This window comes from Perognathus longimembris, chromosome 11 (assembly GCF_023159225.1).
Source record: "Perognathus longimembris pacificus isolate PPM17 chromosome 11, ASM2315922v1, whole genome shotgun sequence".
In the NCBI taxonomy this organism is placed as follows: domain Eukaryota; kingdom Metazoa; phylum Chordata; class Mammalia; order Rodentia; family Heteromyidae; genus Perognathus; species Perognathus longimembris.
The window spans coordinates 24,645,017-24,670,205 of record NC_063171.1 but is presented as its reverse complement, the minus strand read 5'-3'; the positions used below and the strand labels follow the sequence as shown (position 1 = coordinate 24,670,205).

General features: G+C 40.4%; 1 protein-coding gene across 1 annotated transcript in view; it reads right to left on the bottom strand.

The window, feature by feature from the left end:
• Astn1 (astrotactin 1) overlaps window positions 1-25,189 on the bottom strand; it is a 308,349-nt gene that overhangs the window by 65,035 nt on the left and 218,125 nt on the right. The window contains exons 12-16 of the mRNA XM_048357089.1: window positions 21,057-21,223; window positions 16,779-16,973; window positions 14,888-15,015; window positions 8,171-8,275; window positions 5,905-6,093 (exon numbers count right to left, since the gene is read on the bottom strand). Coding sequence (XP_048213046.1) covers window positions 5,905-6,093; window positions 8,171-8,275; window positions 14,888-15,015; window positions 16,779-16,973; window positions 21,057-21,223 — 784 coding nt within the window. The remainder of the gene's footprint in view (window positions 1-5,904; window positions 6,094-8,170; window positions 8,276-14,887; window positions 15,016-16,778; window positions 16,974-21,056; window positions 21,224-25,189) is intronic.

The window sequence follows — 25,189 nt, the reverse complement described above, 5'->3', positions numbered from 1 at the left end:
TTTGTTTGAAGCCACCAAGTTGGTAGTGATTTGTTACTTCAGCCACAGGAAACAAATACAGGGAGTGAAGTCATGCTGGTCCTGCCAGGAAGGCAACAAGGACTTAGTGAAGGGCTTCAAGCTGAGGAGTGATGCCATTAAATTGCATTTTAAAAAGGTAACAGATGGTGAATTGTAGAATGAAGCGTAGTGGCAGGAAACCGATGCACGAGAGGTACATGAGCAAGCTACTTTCACTGATTTTATGGACACGTAATAACTGTAGAGATTTATGAGCTACAATGTGATGTGTTGATTCATGTATACTTTGGGTAATAATCAAATCAGAGTAATTAGCATATCCATCACCTTAAACTCGCATCATTTCTTTATGATGAATACAAGCAAAATACCTTCTCTTCTAGCTACTTTGTTAAATGAATTCACCCTGCTGTATGCCTGAAGTTACTCCTCCAGTCTAACCAGAGCTTCTTACCACTGACTAGCCTTCCCCTTTTCTTTCTCCAATGTCATTTTTTTTTCCATGCTGGCACTGTGGGTTGAACTCAGGGCCTGAGCCTTGTCATTTAGCACTCTACCATTTGAGCCACAGCTCCACTTCTGGATTTTTGCTGGTTAATTAGAGATAAGAATCTCATGGATTTGTCTGCCAGTGCTGACTTCTAACCATGATCCTCAGATCTCAGCCTCCTAAGACTCATAGTTAAGGTCTGTGAGCCATCAGTGTCCAGTTTAAATGTTTTTGTGAGAGGGCTAATTTAGCAACTTCATATAGTCTTGAAAAAATTGAGGAGACAGTCATTAAGAAAATATTTATTGTATAAAAAGGACAGGACTTGTCATGGTTGAAAGTGAAGGAGGACATAAAACATCAGGAAGGGGAGTTGGGAATATGGCCTGGTGGTAAGAGTGCTTGCCTTGTATACACGAGGCCCTGGGTTCAATTCCCCAGCACCACATATATAGAAAATGGCCAGAAGTGGCGCTGTGGCTCAAGTGGCAGAGTGCTAGCCTTGAGCAAAAGGAAGCCAGGACTGAAAAAAAGAAGAAAACAAACAAAAACACATCAGGAGGAATCTTTTCATTTTGAATTCATAAACTATTAGGTATCTAGGAAGGGGAAAGGTTGTCTCAATCACTAAAGTGCCTATAGAATGTCCATGCATAAATGCCAAACCCTCAGGGACAATGAGGGTTTTTAATCTGGAAGGAAAAGAATGACTTTGAGGTAGAAGTAGATGGGAATTATCCACCTACATGGAAGAACACAGGACCACTAAGGATGAAAGGTTTGCATCCATTTTTACAAATGCATTTCTCTAGAGTAGGAAGGGAGGAAAGAACAAGCAATAAAGGCCAACGTTTTGTAAAGAGATTATAAATAGAACAACCTTGGGAATACCAAGTGAAGAGATGACTTTTAAGGATAAACTTCTGGTTAAGAGGGACAGTGCCTCAGGTGAGACAGACAGACAGGTCACAGAATGTACCCAGTGATCCTCTGATTAGAATCCTTTCATTTTCTCTTTTCCAGTCCTGTTTCTGTCATTGAAAGCAATAATTAGAAGAGTAGAATGGAGTTGAGAAGAGAAAGCAGAGAAAAGATCACACAGATTCATTAAGAAATTTGCTAAGAATGTATTTTAAGGGAACAATGGTAAATAAAAAGATCATAGGTTTGTGAAGAGAACATTTTTAGAAGACACAAGGTTTGGATGAGAGAACTCGGTGGTTATCAGTGGCTGATTAACTGTACAACTGGGGGAGTAGGATGGGGGAGGGAAGGAGGGAGAAAAATGAGAGAGGGGGTAACGAGTATGACAAGTAATGTACTCACTACCTATCATATGTAACTGTAACCTCTCTGTACATCACCTTGACAACAACATTAAATTTTTTAAAGATTGTAAAGATTAAAATGGATGAGAATAAGCTGAGTGCTCTTGCTCAGGAGATTGAGATCTGAGAAGCACAGTTCCATGCCAGCCCAGACAGCAGGCAGGAAAGTCCATGAGACTTTTACCTCTAATTAACCACCAAAAAAGCAAAAGTGGAGCAATGGCTCAAATGGTAGCACTATGGTTCAGCAAAATATTCAGGGACAGCTCCCAGCCCTGAGTTCTATCTCCAGGACTGGCATCAAAAGAGAAAATAAAAGGATGAAAATAATGAATGAACATGTTTATGACGGATGAGCAGGATGCTGGGAGTCAGGCACAGGTGGACAGGTTTGGCTGAAGAGGAGAAACTTTATATACTCTAAGGCATGAGGGTAATGTACAATAAAAGAAGGTATAAGTAAATGTAGATGTAGAGTCTGGAAAGACCGGGAAATTTCTTTTCTAATGATGCTTGCCTTATTTTTTAAATTAAGGCACAGTTAGATATTAAAAATTGAAACATATATTTCTCAGGCTTCCAGCAGACTTTTCTAGAGACAGATGATCCACACAGTGTCAAACCACATAGTGCTGCTAAGTTTTCACCAGTCAGGCATATCCCATATCCACAGTAACACCCTTACAGAAGTCAACACAGGAAGGGCTTTTACCATCCTTACAACCACCACCATCACTGATGGCAGCAGAAACAGTAAGTAAAAACAACAATAATAAGCACTGCTGAGAGTTTATGATGTGCTTTGGCTTTGTGTTGGGTTATGGGTAATGAAAGGGGAAGAAGGCAGGCTACTGATGTGCTCAACGGTAGCGTCCTGGACTAGCATGTGCAAGGCACTGGGTTTGCTCCCCAGCACTTCCTTCCCCCAAAAACTGAAAAATAAAATTTACTCTTGAGAATTTGTTTTTGTCAGGCATGGCGCTTGAATTCAGGGCCCAAATGGTGTCCCTGTGCTTTCTCACTCAAGGCTAGCACTGAAACACATTGATCTACAGTGCCACTTCCGGTTTTCTGGGAGTTAATCAGAGATAAGAGTCTCACAGACTTTCCTGCCCTGGCTGGCTTCAAACCTCCATGCTTAAAATGTCAGCCTCTTATGTCACTAGGATTATAGGCAAGAACCACTGCATCTGGATGCTCTTGAGAATTTTAAGATAAGAAGATGTTATGGTTTGTATGTGTCCTGCCTCCAAACGCATGTATAAACAGCTTGGTTCCTAGGCTGTGGCCATTGGTAAATAGTGGCTGGTGAGGGATTTTCCCAGTCACTGGAGTGATATGTCCTTGAAGGGGAATCTGGGGTCATAACCCCTTCCTGACGTTTTGTTTCTTGGCGACCACGAGATTCCTAGCTTTGCTCTACCATGAACTGCTGGCATGATGTGTTTCTTCAACAAAGACCCCCAAACATGGTTCCAACTGACCATGGACTGAAATCTCCAAATCTGACAGTCAAAATAAACAGACTCTTTTTAAGCTGGTCTTAAGTATTTAAAAAAATAGTAACAGAAAACTGGCTATCATGGAGCTACTGAAATGCCTAACTTGAGAATGTTTCTCAATGAAAAATTTTTAGACTTTGAGAATAGAGGGTATGACCTGAGGTTTAGATAAGCAATTAACTAAAATAAAATCATTTGGCAGGCTCTAGATTTCCAATGGTCAACTTCAATTCCATTTTATTTTACCACAATAAGCTCCCTTTTCCTATGAGCAACTTTCATCACAGGCATATAGTACCAGGGAAGCAAGGAATAAAGAAATTCTTTTTTTCCTTTTTTTTTTTTGCCAGTCCTGGGCCTTGGACTCAGGGCCTGAGCACTGTCCCTGGCTTCTTCTTGCTCAAGGCTAGCACTCTGCCACTTGAGCCACAGCACCACTTCTGGCCATTTTCTGTATATGTGGTGCTGGGGAATCGAACCCAGGGCCTCATGTATACGAGGCAAGCGCTCTTGCCACTAGGCCATATCCCCAGCCCAGAAATTCTTTTTTTCTAGAAGAACTTTAAAGTGGTATCTGGCAAGGACTTATCATCGAAGGTCTCAAATTTAAAAACAGTATCCTTGAGTGGTAGATGAAGTCTTCTTGGCACACTTGTCACACTAAGGTAAAGTCTCATTCTGCATCAATCTTCTCAGGATGTAAAAAACAGCTTCCCTTGCCTTATGAACTTATCCCAATCAATAGGATAACCTCGTGCAAGGTTTTTATTTTAGTAGGACTTGGGGTTGAATTCAAGGCCTTATGCTTGCTAGGCAGGTGCTATGCCAATTGAGCCACATTCTTAGCCCTTCATTAAGGGATATAGAATAAAAGAAAATAAATTCCTGAGGATGAAAGATAGTACATAAAAGTCAGAACCAGAACAAGTAACAAAATAGATAAATCCTATTGCTTACAGATAAGGCCCAAGAAGAGGAATGGTATATCAATAAACACAACATGAATTTTTGATGGTCATCCTAAAATCTTTAAATGTCTTTTAAATTCACTAACAACCTTGGATTTACATAAATACTACCACAGAAATGTCAGGTAAATAGGTAAGCTGTGGCAACACTGTCCTCTGAATGGAAAAAGAGGCTTGGTAGCAGGAGAAGTAGGAAAAAAATGCCACAACCATGGACAAAATTACCTAAAGGACACTGTGATGCTTGGAAGAGAAGAAATGTGTAAAATCATTGGATTTTATCTTAAGAAGGTCAAATTTTCCTCTTCTGGAAATCTCTGGCCCTGGCAATCCTTGAGCAATTGGCAGACAGAAATAGTGGAGGACTGAGCCTTTTAGTTCAGTCCCTGTGTACTGGCATAGAAACACCAGAAGGTCTTGCCAGCTGAAACTGGTCTCATCCACATTTGCTTACATTAGACTGCTCGCTTAGCAAAATGGAATCAGAGCAGCATTAAGATTCTGGAGTTTGAAGGGATACCAGGAGCCTGTGGTTGCATCTTGGAGTTACAGGAATCCGTATTAAGGTGGAATGGTCTCAGTAAATGGTGACCCAGAAACAAATCTCTTGTTCCTTAAAGAAAGAACTCAGCCAGCAGAGACACTATCTGTGCTTTGTCACCTCTTCATAAGACAAAATTAGGATATATACGAACTTCACAGAGCCAATAGTGCCATAGGCACAAGGGTGTATTTTCTCTCTTGGATGTCCTACTGAAAGCAGAGTGGTCGCTTATTTTGGAGGAACCCTTCATTGCTGTCTTAAGATGACCCATTTCTTGAATTTCATTGTGCTAATTCATCACTTGCTCACATGGCCTCATCACAATATTGTTGAGATAAGCTCAGGAGAAATTACATAAATGGCCATTTAAAGCAGTTTTGGTTGAACAGATTACAGGTATACTAGACATTACTACTATTCCAGAAAGTGCTCAGAAGACTTAAAAAATTATAATTTCTTATACTATTAGGACTATTAACTTTCTCTTAAGACAGCAATAAGGGTTTATCTGTACCATTTAAACACATAGTAGAGGGGATATTTCATCATTACATAGATGAATAGGAAAAAATGAGCCTACACATAGGGCAGGATGGAATGAGGAAGTGGTGTGTGTGTGTGCGTGTGTGCGTGTGTGTGTGTGTGCAGTAAGGGAGTGCTAAATCATATCTTGGGGTTGGCTTGGGCAAGAGGTAGTAGGGAAGATTGAAGAATTCTCTCCAGTTTACTTATTCCACAACAGCAGTCTGATAATGTCTTCATTCTGACAGCAGAAGATGGTGGTTATAAAATCCTCAGTAGACTCTCTCTATGGTAACTAATACAGTGACCATACAGTTTTTACACACTCCTGATTCTAAAATTCCCTGAATCAACCTCAGGTGAGATTTGGTTTTACTGACTAAACTTGGGACATGCTAGGGAGAAGCACACAGCATGAATAGGATATCTGAATTCATACAGGCAACTTCTTATAGTCAGCCACATGGTTATAGAAGGACAGCTGGTACCTGAGGGAGCTGTAGGTTCTTCTGCTGAAAATGCCACTCACCCTTACTGATGTCTTCATACTCCATCCAAAGTCGCCGCTGGACTTGCTTGTTTGGGTACCAGATCGAACAGGACTCCTCAAAGCCATAGACAGCTTCCTGGATGTAATGGTTGCCAAACTGATCCAACAAGGCTACAAAGTCTGCACGAGATGTAGCCCCATCCAGGGAGTGGAGAGCATTGCTGAAGGCTGTGGGGCAATAAGAAGAGTGAGGACTTGCCGTTTGGATACATGCATCCCAAGGCAATCCATCCCCAGCTGAGACTGTGTGACCCAGGAGTGATATCAGAGAAGTGGCTAAGGTAAACTGTGCAGCCAAATCAGATGTTTCAGCTCCCAAAACTGATGTCTTGTCAAGCCAACTGTTTGTGCCATTAACTGTTTGCAAGTTAGGCAGAATACTACAAAACCTCTACGCTCTTAAGTAACTGTTTTTCCCCCTCAAACTGCAGATCATGACATTGAATCAATGTAGTCAGTTCAAATAATAATATTTAAGAGGAAAGTAGCATAGGCTAAAATAAAAACAACAATACTGCCAGAGAACATTGCACATAGTAAGATGAAATGCCATCTCATAAACAATGTGTTGTATGATTGTGGGGGGTTGGATCCACAAGGTCATGACATAAAATGTATTCAATTATTAGCTGTGACCAGAAAAGTTGGCAACTATTTTCTTTAGACAGAGCCATGGGAAATAAGAAGACAGTGTATAACAGAAAAGTAAGAAAAGTCACTGATACTCTACTTACATTTTATTTCTGAAGAATCAAAAATAAAAGGACTGGCAAATGACAAGGGAAGAAGGGTTGGTTTTCTATTCATCTCCTCCACAACCAACTATTCTTGTTCTTTCTTGCTCTCTTTATGAGAACAGTACTCATAGTAAAGATGTCCTGTGGTAAATTTTCCAAATCCAATCCCGTCTATATCTGGACAACTTTAGAGAGCCTTCCTTCCTCCACACTCGTGTCCTAGCTGGGCAAACTAGAGTCTAGCCCAGGCATGAGAACTCATTTGTCAAGCTACAAATCACTTGTGAAACCATCAGAAGACTTTGAAAGGCTCCAGCAACAGAGATATTGGATTGCTGAATCTCTGTCATATCTAGAATCAATGCTGGGTACAAACTGAATGTGTGAATGGTAGTTTCAATCATTATGGGTTTTGTAGAAGGAAGAACATCTTAGTTCTTTCTACATGTTCTGCAACTGCAAAATTTCCTTCAATAAATTCCTCAACCCTTTTTGCCAAGAACTCTCTCAAATGAAAACAGTTGAGTCCTGTTATATCTTACAGAGAAAAGTTCTATATCCTCAATGGATTATGGTTGCCCATTCATGTAGCAATGTCCTTTTAAGTCTGTGTCATCCTAGATATATTATACCTACGTTTTTATATATAACATATATGTTCTATGTAAATATATTACTATACATAGTTATAGCCCTCTATGGCTCTGGTGTGTGTGTGTGTGTGTGTGTGTGTGTGTGTGTGTGTGTGTGTGCATGCCAATCCTGGACCTGCACTCAGGGCCTGGGCATTGTCCCTGATATTCTGTTTCTCAAGGTTAGCACTTTACCACTTGAGCCACAGCACCACTTCCAGCCTATTCTGAGTAGTTTATTGGAGATAAGTGTCTCAAGGACACACCTGCACAGGCTGGCTTTGAACTGTGACCCTCAGATATCAGCCTCCTGAGTAGCTAGGATTACTGGTGTGAGCCACTGGTGCCCAGCTGTTCTGGAACATGGCATCTCTACAGTACATGCTTGCTGCTTAAAGAACTTCAGATGTTTCCTTTTAGTTTGGTTGTAAGGCTTGAACACGGGGCCTGGGTGCTGTCTTTCCCCTTCTTTTTCTAACCCCCTATCTTTCTCTCTTTTCTTTATGATACTAATGTAGGATCTCTAAATTGTTAAATTTTTTAATGGTTTATTGTGTCAATTTCTAAATTATTATCTCCCTCCCACTCTGGATGACCTCAGGAAACAAATTATAGTTTCTTCTTTTATCCTCCTCCCAGTCTTAATAATCCCATGCCTTCTATAGTCCAAGATACAACTTGCAATTTTATCAGTACTTAGAAAAGAATCTCATTCTAACCATTTACCCATAAGAGTGAATCTGAGTATAGAGATTTCTTATCTCATGGCATGGCTACTTACAGGCTACTTCTTCAACAATAGGGCTAAAAGTATACTGCCTTGGAAAGAGTTCCCAGTGCTACAGACAAGGGGAAAGAGCATGTTTCAGTGCTCACCCTGAGATACGACTGCTTGGTTGAGTTTGATGTGGTACATCACAGACCGGACCTTCCAGTGCTGTAGCACAGGGTATCCGGACACTTCACTGAAGTTCACCATCCCTGGGGACAGAGGAGATGCAGCGTCAGTGTTAAAGACTGATCCATAAGAGCCAAGTGGAAAAGCAAGACCAACTTGATCAGGTCAAGGATTGTAACTGTAAGAAAACAATGAAGCATTCTTTGAAGAGAATGTCTAGAATTGTAGTTGCAAAACTATCCTCTGTTGAACTGATACTCTGTGCCTGGCATTTTGCTAAGCATGATACATATATTAAGCCATTTGATCCTTGTAAGGTAGGTGTTGATATTTGTAGTTTACAAATGAGTGCATCAAGATCAAACGTAAGCTCCCTAAGATATTGGTACGCCAAGGTGGGGACAGCAAATCTGCCTGCGCTCAGATGTGCCCAAGATTCTGCTCCACTGCAATGTCTCTATAATAAATTTATATTAAACTCTAGGCTTACTGTAACTCCAGTTTTACCCTTTTTAATAGTTGCAGTAATTGACTCAGCTCACATATCTGATACCATTGATTTTTCTGTCTCATTTAGCTGATTTGTGTTTGGTATTTAAGTTTTAATTACTTGGAGGCTGATAATGCTTATTTCTTCTTTACCAGAAAGAAGTGTCAGGACGACAAAATCATTAAGTGTCAGCAATGGTCAAATATCGAATTAGCAGCTCTGTGCCAGGCAATGTGAGAGGCACTTTGGTACCCATTTTACTGATGGGAAACAAGTTTTGAGAATGCAATTACTTACCCAAGATCCTTCTTAACAAACACGTTTTTAGAGTCTTTTGGAGATGTTATTGGTGAGATGTTCTTTTTTGCTGCCAAGAAACAGTATATCCTATTTGAACCCTAGTTACTATTATAAGTATAAAATGCTACAGAAACAAAATAATTAGGATGCAGGAAATCTAAAAACTCACATTTCTAGGCTTAGAAAAGCAACTTTAAGGGCTGGGAATATGGCCTAGTGGCAAAAGTGCTTGCCTCGTATACATGAAGCCCTGGGTTTGATTCCCTAGCACCACGTATACAGAAAATGGCCAGAAGTAGTGCTGTGGCTCAAGTGGCAGAGTGCTAGCCTTGAGCAAAAAGAAGTCAGGGACAGTGCTCAGGCCCTGAGTCCAAGCCCCAGGACTGGCCAAAAAAAAAAAAAAAAAAAAGAAAAGCAACCTTAACTATATTTCTGTACCTAATATTTATACCTGTGTAAATTATATAAATATATGTATATATATACATCTATGAGTATATATAAATATATGTACACAGAAATATATATAGTAAATTAATATGAAATATACTATGTAGTATGCATATGTACAATACAGTGGCATCAAAATACATATAGTGAATTGTTCTGCTACTTCAACTCATGCTTCCTTTAAGACAAATTAACTACTTTAATCCCTAAATTGAATGAAGAGTAGGAAGGATTAATTAGTTCCTTGTCAACTCTGATCAAATTAGATGAGTAATTACCAAATTTCCATTTCTGTGTGAATCATACAGGAGTAATTATTGGTAAAGCAAAAAGAATAAAGGTCAGGAAAGGTGCTTAGTAAATCAATTGCTTAAATTTTATCTTGGGTAATCAAAGATAACTTCCCTAAAATGAAGAAAAGGTTTTCAATATTTTTTAAAACTATCAAGTGTTCTTCATTAAGGGCATTGTAGTACTGGAGTGACCATCATATTATTACATACTGTGGCTTTTAACCTTTATGTTAACTTCAAAAGCATAACATCCAAATTCTAACTTTACAAGTCTAAGACTTCAGTCACATACCTCAAAGACAGATCTCATTGGAGCATCAGATATCTATGGTATGTAGAGCTATTCAGTATAATGGCTCTGTCAGCATATCAGCCTTGTTGCTATTTGAACATGCCTATTTATAAAACATAGCAAGTCCCATAAATAAAGATTTTTCAACTTATCAGAGAAAGCTCCCTTTATCCAAAATGTTTCCTGGTGGGTAAAGAAATAGGTGAAAAAACAGGAGGCTACAGTTCAGGCTGGGTATGTTGATGCAGTAGGTATTTCAGATGAGTCCCTCTGACACCCACGGTCTTCTGTTCTCTCATTTCTCACAGTATCCTCTCTCTGGCTACCTGACTGGGAATATTTTGGTTCCCATTTGTTTCATCTGTAAAGTGAGAGTTTAGTGGAGATGACCTCTTGCTTCCTTTTCAAATCTACAATAGCCACCTGCTGTGTGCATTTGGGCATAAACAACTCATTTGTTTCAGTTTTCATATCTGAAAAGTGGGGATAATGGTGTTCACCCTGTTTACTACACAGGTAGATTGCAAGAGCAGAGTGAAATCATGGACATAAAAGGACTTTAAGAAAATATAAAGCACCATAATGCACATGCACTCTCTAGGATGCTGTCTTCTCCCTCCCTCCTTGCCTCTCTCTTGCCACCCCTCACTGTGGAAACTTGACATTTCTTAAACTATTCCTTTATTATGGCTTCCTAGGTGTCGATCCAGAATAATAGCAAGAAGAAAACTAAAGGAAAATATATAGCTGTTGGTGGGATGGTAGGAGTGACAGTATCTACCCAGGATGCACCAAATAACCAGACTCTAATACTTAATGACCCAATAAGTCTAATGCATGTACTTGTGCCTGTAACTGTTAATGTTTAGGAAATGTGTTTTCTGTGCCTAGTTTTAGATAATATTTCCACTATTTAAAAATGAAAGGGATATTTTAAAATGTATGTTTTGTAGCTGAATCACATGCTTATTGCTCACTATGCTCTTGACTTGCAGTCACAATGAGTTTTTATTTTATGTATTTTTTTCATTTCATTTTATTATTACTTTGGGACACATTTCTGCCAAATGTCTCTTTTGTCTTATTTTTTTTCAAACAAAATATATCTGATGATGTTTTCTCCAGAATAAAAAACCATTACTTATTTTTTGTTGTTTTTTTTTTTGTTTTTAACTTGAGAATAGAATCATCATGCAGCCCCATGTATAATTTGGAAGGAAGGAGGGAAGGAAGGAAGGAAGGAAGGAAGGAAGGAAGGGCGGGCATTAGCTTTCTCTTATTTTATTTGAAATATGATATGTGTACCCCTCCTCAAATTTCTAAATCTATGTGTCTAAATCTATGTGTATTCCTTTGAATAATCTTAATGACTGTAGCACCAATAAGTCCTATAAATGTGAACAGCACCCTCTTCTACCTCCTTTACTAGCTCTCTGGACTTCATTTATTTTCTCAAATGAATAGACAAATAGACAAATGCTGGGCAGATATAGAAAGCAAAATCCTAAACATACCATACTCTAAAGCTCAACATCCAGACCAATGTCTATAATAACCCACCCAGTAAAGCAGTATTCTAGCTGCAAATCACACTTATTGGAAAACAGACCACCATCTCCAATGAATAGCCTAAGAATCCAAATAATAAATACCACAACAATTGGTCCCAAACAACAAAGATTTTCAATAGTAATTGATAGCTTCTTAAATTTTTGTTCTGACTTCCTGGATCCATGCATAAAAAGCCAAATACTGACCCCTAATCAAAAACCTAGAATATCTACTTCTGAATAGCTCACCTACAATGTCCCTATGCCAATAGCTTCCAGCCACACCTGCCATGTTCCCTCTTTCTACCATGAAGCTGCCCCATGTCTCTTCCTGACTTTGATTCTCTGCTAGAATACAAGTGATCACTGCTGTCCCTTGCTATAACCTATTCAGAATAAAGAGCCTCTATCCATTTGGTTGGCCTTCATGTATTTCTACACAACCTATAACAACAAACCAGTATTTTCCAGTGCATTCCTTACTAATTCTACCAGATGGAAATAAACAGACATTATATGCAAAAAAGAACCTCTAGTTAAGTTTGTCTGAGAATTGCTGGGTTAAGCACAGTGAAAGGGATTTCGTTCCTGCAGGCTTCTTGGATACTAGTGTGAATTGCTGAGGGGAGGATAGTCATCACAAACATAGATGAGGACCAAGACCCCTTACGAATGGAGATTTGCTTTTTCCATGAAAAAAGCATGCTTATAAATGTTGATATAATTTCTTTCTAGGGATCATTTCACCTTTAAAATCTGCTAAGCTTGTAGGTTTATGGGAAATATGACCTGCAATAATACAGAGTACGACAGAATACAAAATTCACTATATGACTCTCAGGAAAGTTACTCCTGAAATATTGCCAAAATTAAGAGTTCAAATGAGATACATTTAGCTAAGCATCACCCCTTCTAGGTATTTGGTGGGAGGAAATCACTCTTTTTTTTTTTGTATCAATAGAAATGCATTTTCTTCGGCTTACTTAGTTCCACTTCATCTAAATTAAAAAGAGTCAAAAAGTAGTCCAGTTAGGAAGAGTGATGGCTCCATTTTCAGGAATGCTTTGGAATCATGAAAATGGAATGGTCACATCTGGTACCTCCCTCCCTCCCTCCTTCACTCCCTCCCTCACTCTCCCTCCCTCCCCCCTCCTTTCCCTCCTTCCTCTCTCCCTCTCTCCTTCCGTCTTTCCTTCCTTCCTTCCTTTCTTCTCTCTCCCCATTCCTGTTTCCCTCCCATCTTCCTTCCTTTTTTCTTTCTTTCCTCCTTTTTCTTTTCTCTTTGCTTTCTTTTCATTGTCTTTCTTTCTTTTTTTAAAAAAATTAATCTCAAATAAGCTTCATTAGGAAAGGTCCAACAGCACAGAGAGAAAAAAGATTGTCTTGGATGAGGACCATAGTTGAAATTTTCCTTATTTCCTCAAGTGCAGATTCTGATATTTATCAGCTCCATCCCCTCTTTCTTCCTGGAAAGCTACTGGGAGTATGCAAGCCTCTTCTAGAATATCTTCTTGGGCCTGATCACTGAAGAGAGATTCAGCCAATGGTGAGCTAGAAAGTTTGAGAAAGCGGTCATTGTGGAGGATATTAAAGCTGAGGATAAATGTAGAACCTTTCCTGTTAGTAGATATCATCTGAAGCCTCCTTTACAAGACTTTTCACAAACCCCATTTTTCTTGGCAAATAATATAGAAACCAAGGAATCTAGATTCACTGATGCTAAAGGTAAGGCTTTAGAGGTAGTCTTAAGACTGCATTGTAATTTCTTCAGTGTGTGTGTGTGTGTGTGTGTGTGTGTGTGTGTGTGTGTGTGTAGCCTCTCATAGGCAAATCATTTTAAGGAGATTCATTGCTGATCTAGAATATATCTAATTGTTTACTCTCTTTTAGAAATTATCATAAGTTAATTGTACAAAATGGTTTCACTGTGATATCTGCATGTGTGCATATAATGTGCTTTGATCGAATTCATTCTTCAGTATTACTCTTTCTTGATTCCCCTCCCTGCCCCCCACGCTTTTAAGATTTTTACTGGGTGCCATTATGCTATTTTCATGTATATATGTGACACACCTCTATAATATTCACCTTTTCTCTTTTCCTTTTTTCTCTGTAAGGAAGATATAATTTGCTTGTTTTGATACTCTATTTCTTTGTTACATTTACTTAGTTAACAAACATATTTTATTGTGTATTGGGAACTACTATAAAACTTTATGAATGTTAATTTTTCATTCTTATCAATTCTGTGAGGAAGACAGTATTGTGATATTCATTTTTACAGATAAGAGAAACTAAGGCGCAGGTAGGTAACATGAGGAACTGAGTACAGTGGTCAGGCTTTAGAACTAGATCTATAAATCACTATGCTATATTTCCTCAGGTTGACCTACTTCTCACCCCTGTCAAGTCTAAACTAAAGTGTAACCATAACTTAATATCATGGGGAGGCCTGTCTTCAGCCCAAACTTTCAGGAAGGAAGGAAAAAAGAGAAGATACAGAATAAGACTTAGAATGAAGAAGGGATGGAAGTTATAGGGAAATAAACACAGCTAACAATGAATTGGACTCATACATAAGCTTTCAACAAGTGATGTTAAATCCCATTGAGTTGCCTCTCATGAGTCCATGGAGCACTTCAAGTCCCTTCTTTAGTCCAGGAGGTGCTGAGCAGGAGTCTTAAGAGGCACAAGAAGGAGCAGAAAACTTGGTTATTGTCTCTTCCAATTAACTCACACCCAATAATATAAGCCAGAGAAAGAATGCCTCAGGCTCAGCACAACTCATAAGATTGTCCCCATCTTATCACAAGGGCAACGAGGCCATGTCATCTCAGACCACACAGGTAGAATGTAGTAGAGCTAGAAATCCAACGTAGAGTCATCTGACAACAAAGCTCTGATCATGTCTTATTCCCTCACAGTGCTCCATAAGTACGTTCAAGGAACTCAAAAGCAGTATATGCATATATATATATATATGCACATACATACATACATGAACTAATAGCAATCTAGCTTCTCCCTCTGCCTCTGTGACCTGCTTATTTTTAATTCCACCCAAAACTCTATACTCTTTCACATCTGTTACTGCATTTGTCTTCAAAGCATCCCTATGAAAGTATCAAGAAATACTACTAGTAAGATCATGACAATTTTTCTGAAAAATAATCCTACTAGTGATTTTAAAATGGGCATTTATCCTCTATCAAAGAAATCATTGGCTTAGAAGCTAAAATGTGCTAAGATCAAGAGACTGGGCTTTTTAAAAACCATACAAGAATGGCTGGGTTGTGCTGGCTAATGGAAGGCATACTCACCAGTGAGGAAGTCAGGGTCAGGGGTGGGCTCTGAAATCTCCTCTAGGCACTGATTCTCCAGCGGGACAGTGGCCACCACCAGCCCATCAGGTAGCTGCTGGTCTAAACCACGAGCAAAGTTGTTTTGCCTAGAAACAGAGTAGACTTTAAAATTACTGAGGGTCCAGGTGGTTCTCACTCCTTGGTAGGCAGTCTGTATTTCATGACACAATGTAAAATATTTTTGGGCCAAAAGAGTCTCCTCACCCTGCCCTCCACACAGTAAGACCCATGAGTCAGAGAGAGAGAGAGGGTGCAGGGGAGTGAAAAAGTGACTGAAGGGGTGGAATCTCCCTCCCACCCCAGGCCCTACTCTGCAACCCCTCTTGAGACATGGCCATACTCAAGTTTCATTTCTACACTTCAGTGAAGACTCCAGCCACAAAGGGACCTGCAAGAAGGGACAAGGGACTACAAGAACGAGCCCAAAATTTGCTACTAGTTTGTTTATAAAGTTAAGGCCCAGGTTATCAGCAGCTAGTCCATATTACTGAGATCTCCCCTCCTCCTCTTCTTCCTCCTTTTCCTCCTCCTCCTCCTTATCATCATCATAATCAACATTATCATCATCTCCTAGAAAACATTTCCCATTTGTTCTCAGGAAAATATATTTAAATAGTGCAAAATACAACAGATTGGGATCAAGTGAAGAATTGCCTAGAAGTATTCTAAATCAACCATTTGATACATTTTATTCTCATAACTCCTTTATACTCTTTAAAAAAGAATTGAATGTCCAAACTATGTTGTATCTATATCACATCAGAAATTTAAATAAACAGGTGCTATTGACTCATGCCTGTAATCCTAGCTACCCGGAAAGCTAAGAATGAAGGATCAGGGATAAAAGTTAGCTACTAAACAAACAAACAAACAAACAAAGCCAGAATTGGAGCTGTGGGCCTGAGTTCAAGCCCCAAGAGATTTTTGATGCTGCTTTTTGTGTTTCTGTTTTGTTTTTCTGTTTCTCCCCTTTTGTTACTCTTTTTTATTTCTGTGCTTTTGGTCTTGTATGTAAGTTTATCTGTTTGGGGGAGGGGTAGAGGAAGCACCGAAAAGGTGAGAGGAAGGGTGAACTAATTCAGCAGGGAAACTCAATAGACACTATGTTGAAAATGAGTTATAATATACAATTTGTGGATGAAGAGGGCCAGGAACGAGGAAACAAGGAAAGGGGTGACATTGTTCAGAAAGAAATGTACTCATTACCTGACCTATGTAACTGTAACCCCTCTGTACATCACCTTGACAATAACAATAAATTTTTTAAAAAGGTTAAAACAAAAATTTAAATTCATTCTTTTAAAAGTAACCATCATAGGCCCAATCAATATTGTCTATGAAAAACAAGGATAGCCTTATTTTACTTTTATAAAAGAGTTTTAAAATGTTTGACTTAATAGAAGGGAATTAGATTCTCATTTCTCATCACAGAATCTAGTTTATTGAAATAGGTTGAATTGAAATATGTGAAGCAAACACAAATGTCAGGACCCTAAGTGCACTCTGACACAATCCAGGGACCTACAGGATCCTTGCTTCACACCATGAGAATGGCTGTTGTACACGGACTCACACTTACATATTGTCCCTTGGAAAGGGAGAGGCAGTGGAGCATTTGAGAATGACATCCATACAGCTTTTTCCTGGGCCAGGTAAAATCTTTAGTATTTTACTACACACCCAGGGGAAATATGATTTGTGGATTCTGGAAAAAGAACAGATTTGGTAATGACAATGGGCAAGCTCCCATGGTCCCTTTGGGGGTTTAGCATGTGGAGAGTGTAAACCTCTTAGGGGAATGGAGCCAGGGACAGCCCTGAATAACCAGTTATTTGCACACAAGCTTCACCTGAAGGTTCCTTTCAGCACCTGTCCAGCAGCTACTTCCTTGGTTTGGTTGTTGTAACCAAAGAACATCTCCCCAAAGAGAGTCTGGTTCATGGGAAGCTCCCTGCTCTCGCCACAGTCACTTCCATCTGGGCAGGTCTCTGTGACAAGCTGGCAAGAACGCCCATCCACACCAAGCTTGTAGTCCTCAATGCACCTACCACAGGAGAGAGTTGAAGATAAGAAGTCATCCTATCAATGAGCTATGTGGGAAAGTTAGCCCAACAAATTGGGAAGAAATGCCTTTAGAGAGTATTGGGGGGCCAAAAATCAGTAATATTCCCATTTGATTCTGACCTCGTTCAACTGTGTTTCTTAAATCTGTGAACAGTTCTCAACATTTTATTCCTTCCTTCCTTCCTTCCTTCCTTCCTTCCTTCCTTCCTTCCTTCCTTCCTTCCTTCTTTCCTTCCTTCCTCCCTCCCTCCCTTCCTCCCTCCCTTCCTTCTTTCATTCCTTCCTTCCTTCCCTCCCCCTTTCCTGGGCTGGAAATCAAAGGCAGGTTCTTGTTGATGCTAAAACAGTGCTTTATCACTGAGCATCATCCTTAGCCCCAAAGTTCTTACTTTTCCTTTGAAGATAAGTGTTTCAGAACATAGGACGTTCTCTCTTCTAGTAATGGTCTTTTCCCCAAATAGGTCAAAGTAAAAGTCACTGGTGATAAGCTTCTAAATGACTGAACACATTGAAATGCAAGATAAGCTAGTGCCTTTCTCAGGACACAGCTACGCAGCTAGATCCTGCATTTGTTTGTAAGATCATTAGGCAGCAAAAGAAATGACACTGTGCTTAAGAAATTAATCGCTTTCTAATCGGGTCCTATAACATGTCAAGTAGTAAATTAGGAAGATTTATGATCACTCGCTGTGTTCTGTTTGAAGGTATCCAAACATAAGATCCATCTACACCCCTCCATTCACAGTCACTGTCCTGAACTAAATAGGTACCAGGGCACACGTTGTGAGCACCAAATGCCCCATTAACTGAGAGCTGCCTCTTCAGTGCTCTCCCTATGATGTTACTCTATTGGAGAAGCAATATTAGGTCAGTGCTCCATAACTCATTAATTGGGTTTTATTTTAATTATATTATGAGGAATAAACATTCATTAACTCAAATGAGTTTTTCTTTGATAATACTGTCGCTGGAAAAGAAATAAAAAATGATTTAAATGGTGTTTTCCTATAAAACACAAGGTGAGAGTTGCTTATGATATTAAGCACACTGTATATCACGATTTGTAGTACTTGTTATAATAAGATAATGGCTATAGGGAAGAACAAAAGATCATAGTCTAGGGCTGGGGATATAGCCTAATGGCAAGAGTGCCTGCCTCGGATACACGAGGCCCTAGGTTCGATTCCCCAGCACCACATATACAGAAAACGGCCAGAAGCGGCGCTGTGGCTCAAGTGGCAGAGTGCTAGCCTTGAGCGGGAAGAAGCCAGCGACAGTGCTCAGGCCCTGAGTCCAAGGCCCAGGACTGGCCAAAAAAAAAAAAAAAAAAAAGATCATAGTCTAAGTAGTGAGAAGCATTATTGCAATAGCAGTCTCTCTCTCCATTACTGTGTGAACTTGGGGCAGTTGATTAAACTTCTTAGAGTTTTACTTCCCAAAACTGCAAGAAGGGAAAGTATCTGCTTCACTGGGTTGTTTAGATAAAGCTACATATTTAATATAAAGAACCACTTGGCTGGGAATGGCTTAGCGGTAGAGTGCTTGCCTAGCATGTATGTAGCCCTGGATTCGATTCCTTAGCACCACATAAACAGAAAAAGCCAGAAGTGGTGCTGTCGCTCAAGTGGTAGAGTGCTAGCCTTGAGCAAAAAGAAGCCAGGGATAGTGATCAGACCCTGAGTTCAAGCCCCCAGGACTGGCAAAGAAGGAGAAGGAGAAGGAGAAGGAGAAGAAGTAGTTACACAAAATGCTTATGGAAATGAACTCTAAAAAATGGAAGCAAGAGTTTTTTTATTGTATATTTTACGGTTCTTCTTCTTTCCTTTTTTCTTTGGTTTATTCCCTTTTGTCCCTGTTTATGATTTCTGTACCCCTTGCCTTGTATTTAAGTTTATCTGATTTGGGGAGGGAAAGGGGAAGCACAGAAAAGGTAGGACAAAGAGTGAACCAATTCAGCAGTGAAACCCACTAGACACTATTTTGGAAATGAACTGTACGTGAGGGGAAGGCAAGACAGAAGGGGAAAGACTGGGTGAGAATGAGGGAGGGGTGACACTGTTCAAAAGGAAATGTTCTCATTACCTGACTTATGTAACTGTAACCCCTCTCTGTACATGACCCTTTACAATGAAATTTTAAAAATTAATTTAAAAAATAACTTATTCAGTACAGAACAGTACTCAGTGAATGCTATTATTATTAGCAGAGGTGCTAATGAGGCCTGTGTTTGTCCAAGTTTAACTGCTACTTTCCATCATTTACCAACTGTGTGAACAGTTATGAGTAGAGCTCTTTGATTATAAGTGCATGTGATTCTGGTCTTTATATAAGAACCCCAAATCAAGATCTTTTTTGGCGGGCTATATATAATAGTGCCTTGGATAGTACTGACATATATATGCCTAATTTCAGCTGAAAGAGCAAAGCAAAGTCCAGTTGTGGCTGCCTGCCTTAGTGGGGCAAACAGATTTAACTCTCGATGCACATGGCTTCTTCCAAGGCTGGGACAAGGTAGTGAACTGACTCCTTCCTTGTGCTATTAACAGTGTATGTGTGTGTGGGCAGCTGAAACTGGTTAATTCCCTCTTAGTTCATCCTCCATAGCTTGCTGTTTCTTCCACATGGTCCCATCTCCTCCTTTCTCCTGGTGTGTGTCCCAATACAAACTCCTTAAATGAGGAATACCAGATCTGGTAGCCTGTGGTTTCACCTATAACTAAGACCTATATTCCTTGTGCAAGTAAGTACCAAATAGATATTTACTAATTTTTTTAAATGGATAGAATTTTGGTTGAATTAATTAGTGGAAGTAGGTCAACCTTGATGATACCATTACAGAGAACATGAACATGGAGAGCAAACTTCTATTTATGGAATGAAATTTCCCAAGAAACAAAATATGAAAAGTGCTCAGTTGCAAAACAATCAAGGACAAAAAATAAATAAATAAAACAGCATTAATCCACTGGGTGTTCTTCATGTGGTCACTCAGTAGGCACTGGCTTTTAAGGAGCAATCTAGCATCTCTATATTTCTACAAACACCACTTTCCATGGCAAGTCTATTGGATGGTGTGTTCTTGAGAGCAAAAACGAAATGACTCTCCTCTGTAGTATAATGGTCAGTGCACTATGTGGCAGAAAGTAAGCCTCTGTCTGACTTGCAGGAAGAAAGATTGGAGAAGGAGGGGAAGAGACAGAGAGTGAAAGGGAAGGTAAAGATAGACAAGCAAACTATGGGAATAGCAGAATGAGCTAAATCTTTATTTCTTGATAAATATAGCAGGAATCTATCTTTAAATATAATTCTACTTAGGGATAAAAATTTTAAATTTGAGAAAATTACCCAATTAAAAAAAAACCAGACAGGGCCTAAATTCTGATTCTAATTTCCCCACTTACCAACTCTCCAGTGTTGAGGAAGACACGTCACCACACTGGACTCTTATTTTCTTATTTGTAGAGTGGTATTGCCTACCCTGTTCCCCTACAGAGCTACACTGAAAACACATGAAATGAGGTATTAGAGACAGCTAACCCACTACGAAGGGCTTTCTACCCTGAGGGATCAATCACTCTGTCTGAGAAGGGTAGTTGGACAAAATGCTGGGACGTTGAGGGAGGAATTGGGATAAGTTTCTACTCCTCCAAAGATCTCCACATTGGTTTAATCACTGATTTATTTTACACAGTCTCTCCATGTTTTAGACCACAGAATGCTTTTGTGTCATAATTAACATAAGCTCCTCCAAACACAACTTGGAACATGTAAATAAGCCATGACTTAAGCAAACCATGTGGTTAATTAGCCATGTGGTTGATTTTCCTTGCAGGAAAAGTCCCTGAGAGTAGGGTTCTACATTTGCAAGGATTGGACTAGACTTTCCTGAAGGGTCAGTCCTCCTGACCAAGATTTTAAAAGCTTGCCATTTCTTGAAATGCTACAGATGCTCTCCTTGGAGCCTAAAGAGGAGCCTAAGGTAACAATTCCTTCACAAGGACTTTCCAAGTTTTAGCACTCAAAATTTCTGTAGCTCAGCAATTTTGGTGGCAGCTCAACTCACCCACAGAACATAAGAATGTTGTACAATGCAGGGTCATCTGGAAAGGGTGCCGTCTGCTGGAGACACAGCTGTTCACAGCCTCCATTGAAGCCATCTGAACAGTCCACTCCGATGTGGCGGTCATAGCAGCCTGAGCTGTCCTTCATGGGACTGAGTCCAGACGGGCACTAGCACAGTGAGAAAACATCCACACAAGCGGGTGAATTAGGGGACTGGGTCCTCTGTGAACCCAAATTTAACCACTGACACTCTTGGCCTTGAAACTATTAACATTGGCAAATAATGTACTACTTTCTCTCTGAGCTGGACTGCCTTTGCAAGCAAATGACCTTTGTTGACATCTTGTTTCTCTCTGGGCATAGATCACATCATTTGCATTAAGCTACTTCCTCTAAGTGGGCTGAAAGGTAGCTCTGTAGCCTTACTGAAAGCTGAGGTTTTCCACTTCCCATCTGAGCCTCCAGCTGGCAGAAGGGGTTTAGTGATGAGTTAGGATTGTAATGAGATTCCTTTGGGCTGGGGAATGTAATACTGCCTTTTGGAGTTAGCAGTAAGACCACTCACTGTTTCTCAGTGTTCACAGTACTCTATTTAAGTTGGTACCAGTTGGCAGTGCTGGAGGAATGAATTGAGTCAGGACTTTCAGACTGAAGGAAGAAGGAAAGGGACTTTTCTGGTAGCCTAGGAAAGAGGTTTGAGGGCTTTCCTAATGGGAGTGTCTGGATTCTTCATCTGCCTGCCTGCCCTGCCTCACCCTTAGAAGACACACGGACAGAGATATGTGCTCCACAAACACCCATCAGTCTTATGCTTAGATTTTGACGAGTCCCTCTTAGTGTGAGATTTTGGCATCTCTGTACCACATTGTCCTCCATAAACTCCCAATGTCTGACAGCAAAGGGAGAAATTAAAGAAGAGACCTCAGATCCTGGGCTCCTCATCACATGTCTGGGTGAGCCCTAGCAACACTCTCATAGTACCCACTACCTGCCAGGCAGAGGTCTCACTTACTATGTATCGTAACCCAACAGTACTCTCATGAAGTAAGTAGTGTGACCATGCCCGTTTCCCATAGGAGGAAATGGAGGCATAGGAATGAAGAGTTAGACTCCTAAAGGCACACAAATGCTCCAGGTAGATCTGTTCTTGAACCTTTGCCAGTCTGGCTGTGCCGTCCTGATTTGGTTACTCTATCATCAGCTCATACCAGCCATCCTCATTTAGAAGTCCACACTGTGCTAAGTACTTTAGACATTTTATCTCACAACACCCTGTATTAGCCCCCATTTAAAGATAAGGAAACCATTAACAATGACAACTAACTGCTGGCTGCACTGGATTCCTTTTAAAAGCCTGTGACTTTTTGGCACCCGGCATCCTCTGCCTGTGTAAAGGAAGCTACACATTCACTTTAGAGTGGGTTCTTTCTAATCGGCTGGGTGGGGCAAATGAGTTGCTCAAGCCCAGGAAGATAGAATGAAACAGAACTGTGTGTGTGTGCTTGTGTAGAATGGACTCCAAAGTCCAAGCGTTTAATGCCTGTGTGATACACATGCTATGTATCCAATAAAACCTAAACAAAACTTCAAAACTCAGTGGCACAGTGTTATATACTTCCCCTCTCTGCCTGCTGCTGGGCTGATTCTTTTTCTTTACTGCCAGCATATTGGTCTAGTAGCCCAGAACTGCCACAGATGTGCATCTGAAACCCACTTCTCCTCCTCTCTCCTTCTTTCCCAGTCAAAGATCACAGCAGGATAGGTATTGTTTGCTGACACTAATTCTGCGATTTTCCCAAACAAATGGCCTCCTGGAGGCCTGGCAGGGCCCCAGCTTGGTCAATCTCCTCTCTCCCCACAAAGGCAGCTGGAAGCTGGAAGGTGATAGCATTTAAGAAAGTTTCCAAGGTTTGCCCCCTGCTGCACACACCCAGATGTTCTTGGTGACAGTAAACAAGCAAATGAGGCAGCTGAGGATTGCACCCTATTGTCTGGTAGCCCTCCCCCCAAAAAAACTCCCTGGCCACCCAGCTGTTAGGCCAGATGTGTCACCAGAAGGGAGCTGGCTTCAGCACAGTGTGGCTTCTCAGGCATGGATTTGGATATGGAAACACAATGCTTGATTGGAATTAAATGGGCTGCACTGGTAGCCACACATTCCTTTTTTGTTCTTGTTGTTGCTTTCCTTCCATAAAGCTTGCTGGACGCCAACCAACAGAGATGAAATCCAATCCTCCTGTTATTCCTGCTGCAAATGGTTTCAACTAACTAGCTACCACAGTCACCGGCCAAGACTCCTTATCTTTCCAACCACTTGCTTTTTTTTCAGAATGCTCTATCTATCAAGCATGAGTTTTTGACAAAAACTTCACTAAACAAAACAGACACAGGCTAGGCTTTTTTCCAGAAACCCCAATGTTGGTATATCCACATCTTGCCTGACCCTAATGTCTTGGTGACCACTGCTATTCCCAACTGAACCACTTGACTATCATATTCTTTTTTTTTTTTTTTTTGGCCAGTCCTGGGCCTTGGACTCAGGGCCTGAGCACTGTCCCTGGCTTCTTCCCGCTCAAGGCTAGCACTCTGCCACTTGAGCCACAGCGCCGCTTCAGGCCATTTTCTGTATATGTGGTGCTGGGGAATCGAACCTAGGGCCTCATGTATCCGAGGCAGGCACTCTTGCCACTAGGCTATATCCCCAGCCCTGACTATCATATTCTTGTAGAAGATTTGGAAGAGAGACAGCATTAGCTACCTTCTCCAAATTGGGTATTATATTTTTTTCCAATAAGCATATCTAAAAATTATTAATCACAGCTATCAGGAACTAAGCAGGATCTCCCTTTTATCGTCGGCCTATATTGCCTTCAATCCCAACAATGCAGGCACACCTTATGTTCTATATGATATAGAGGACTCCAAAAAGCTAAGTAATTGCTTAAAGATTACAGTGGTTAAAAACAACACACCAAAAAGCCCAGAAGACTCACAGTGAGCCTAGGTCTGTCTGATCCTAAGCCCTGTGTGTTCCTTCCATTCTGCCATCCCTTCCCAGCTATGATAAAACCTGGATACACTGGAGGCCCAACATAGCCAAGGTAGCAAAAAGGTTAAAGCAAGACTGTCAATTCATTATCTCACTTAAGCAACGTCTGGGCTTGGAGATTCAGGCTAATTTTTTTCTCTTTGTCCATCTCTCCATTCCTCCTCATTCAGCCCTGCCCCCTCCTCCCCACTCATATTTATATTCACATAATCTATATAACAAGCACAAATATTTTAGGACAAAATACTACAAACTGCCCAAAGTGACAACCTCTAGTCACTGAGAAAGATGGAATTACTGTAACATGGTTCAGCACAAAATATTTCAGAAAAGTTTCAAAAACAAGTTAACTACTTAATCCTTAGTATTCACAGCACCTGATCCCCAAGGAGCTAATCAATAAAGGTTCTTATGGTATAAATTTGCTTTTGCAATTCTCCGTTTGGCTATGATCTTTACACCCCCTGTTTCCTTAAAGTGTTTTTGTGATGGTGGTGGTGGGAGTGACATGGTGATGTTACTGGGGTTTGATCTCAGGGCTTCTTGTTTGCTATGAATGTGCTCTACCACTCAGAACATACCCTTCCCTTTTATTTAGTTATTTTCCAGATCTGGAGGTGGTGGGGAGTGGAGTCTCAAAGTTTTTTCCGGACTTGCACCAATTGAGATCCTCCTGTTTACAGCTGCCTGAATAGTTAGGATTATAGGTATGAACCACTATGCCCAGTCTAAACACAAAGAAGTTGTGATCTCCAAATCATGCCCTTCCTCCTCCTAGAAATATGTGCAGCCTGAGTCCAGTTATTAGAAGAGGTCTTGTTTCTAGAAGTTTGCATTTTGTACAGCTGGATGTACTCTCTAGCCATTGACAGTGGTCAATCCCTCTACTTTCTCATTGAAAGAGGATTATTTGCTCAGGAGAGTGCCCCAAGTTCATATATTAACCCCTCTTTGCATAGGTTACATTTGCCAGTCATAGGGACTTTATGAACTACAGACTTAAGAAGAAAATTCCATTTATTATGGCAACAGCCTTCCCCCATCAAGCAGGTCTAATAAATGAGCTCATATATCAGTGACCCCTA